Genomic DNA, 1,589 nt, shown 5'->3' on the forward strand with positions numbered 1-1,589 from the left:
CTAAACAGTTAATGAGCTCCGAAGCACCAGGAGGCTGTTTATAACAATAACAGTTGATTGGGAAGTTTTCATGCCTGTAAACTGTTTAATAAATGTAACCAAAGCCGTCAAAGATAGAGGAAAGATGTACACGTTCGTAAGTGCTTGCGTAACTGCTTTGTGAATCTGGCTCCAGGTTCGTAAGTGCTTGCGTAACTGCTTCGTGAATCTGGCCCCAGGTTCGTAAGTGCTTGCGTAACTGCTTCGTGAATCTGGCCCCAGGTTCGTAAGTGCTTGCGTAACTGCTTCGTCAATCTGGCCCCAGGTTCGTAAGTGCTTGCGTAACTGCTTCGTCAATCTGGCCCCAGGTTCGTAAGTGCTTGCGTAACTGCTTCGTGAATGTGGCCCCAGGTTCGTAAGTACTTGCGTAACTGCTTCGTGAATCTGACCCCAAGTTCGTAAGTGCTTGCGTAACTGCTTCGTGAGTCTGGCCCCAGGTTCGTAAGTGCTTGCGTAACTGCTTCGTGAATCTGGCCCCAGGTTCGTAAGTGCTTGCGTAACTGCTTCGTGAATCTGGCCCCAGGTTCGTAAGTGCTTGCGTAACTGCTTCGTCAATCTGGACCCAGGTTCGTAAGTGCTTGCGTAACTACTTCGTGAATCTGACCCCAAGTTCGTAAGTGCTTGCGTAACTGCTTCGTGAATCTGGCCCCAGGTTCGTAAGTGCTTGCGTAACTGCTTCGTGAATCTGGCCCCCAGGTCTTACTGATATTCCCTGCACTCCGACTGTGTTTACATCATTAGTTCAACATCAAGTCAACACATTGCCACGAACGAGCTTGTTCCCGCGTCTGGGCAATTAACACACAAATTGGAAACAGCAACATTCCTGCACTTGGGCCCACAGAGAAGCCCACTCATCTTGCCCCCCCCCCTCCCTCAAGATCCACGTCTCCTGTCTGATAGTGACGCTCTGTTTTCCACCAGTTAGGTACTCCCGTTAACACACTCAGCATCTCCCCAATTGTGGCCCCACTCAGCATCTCCCCAATTGTGGCCCCACTCAGCATCTCCCCAATTGTGGCCCCACTCAGCATCTCCCCAATTGTGGCCCCACTCAGCATCTCCCCAAATGTGGCCCCACTCAGCATCTCCCCAATTGTGGCCCCACTCAGCATCTCCCCAATTGTGGCCCCACTCAGCATCTCCCCAATTGTAGCCCCACTCAGCATCTCCCCAATTGTGGCCCCACTCAGCATCTCCCCAATTGTGGCCCCACTCAGCATCTCCCCAATTGTGGCCCCACTCAGCATCTCCCCAATTGTGGCCCCACTCAGCATCTCCCCAATTGTGTCCCCACTCAGCATCTCCCCAAATGTGGCCCCACTCAGCATCTCCCCAATTGTGGCCACACTCAGCATCTCCCCAATTGTGGCGCCACTCAGCATCTCCCCAAATGTGGCCCCACTCAGCATCTCCCCAATTGTGGCCCCACTCAGCATCTCCCCAATTGTGGCCCCACTCAGCATCTCCCCAATTGTGGCCCCACTCAGCATCTCCCCAATTGTGGCCCCACTCAGCATCTCCCCAATTGTGGCACCTGATTTCTTCAT

At 52.9% G+C, this 1,589-nt stretch overlaps 1 protein-coding gene across 1 annotated transcript; it reads right to left on the bottom strand.

The window, feature by feature from the left end:
- Window positions 1-893: 893 nt before the first annotated feature.
- On the bottom strand, window positions 894-1,589 carry LOC138363222 (uncharacterized transmembrane protein DDB_G0289901-like). Its single transcript, XM_069322226.1, has one exon. The coding sequence runs from the start codon at window positions 1,587-1,589 to the stop codon at window positions 894-896; it is 696 nt and encodes a 231-aa protein (XP_069178327.1).

Source organism: Procambarus clarkii, chromosome 10 (assembly GCF_040958095.1).
Source record: "Procambarus clarkii isolate CNS0578487 chromosome 10, FALCON_Pclarkii_2.0, whole genome shotgun sequence".
Classification (NCBI taxonomy): domain Eukaryota; kingdom Metazoa; phylum Arthropoda; class Malacostraca; order Decapoda; family Cambaridae; genus Procambarus; species Procambarus clarkii.

Coding starts and splice junctions, on each gene's coding strand:
- LOC138363222 (XM_069322226.1), bottom strand. CDS start 1,589: ATGAAGAAATCAGGTGCCACAATTGGGGAGATGCTGAGTGGGGCCACA.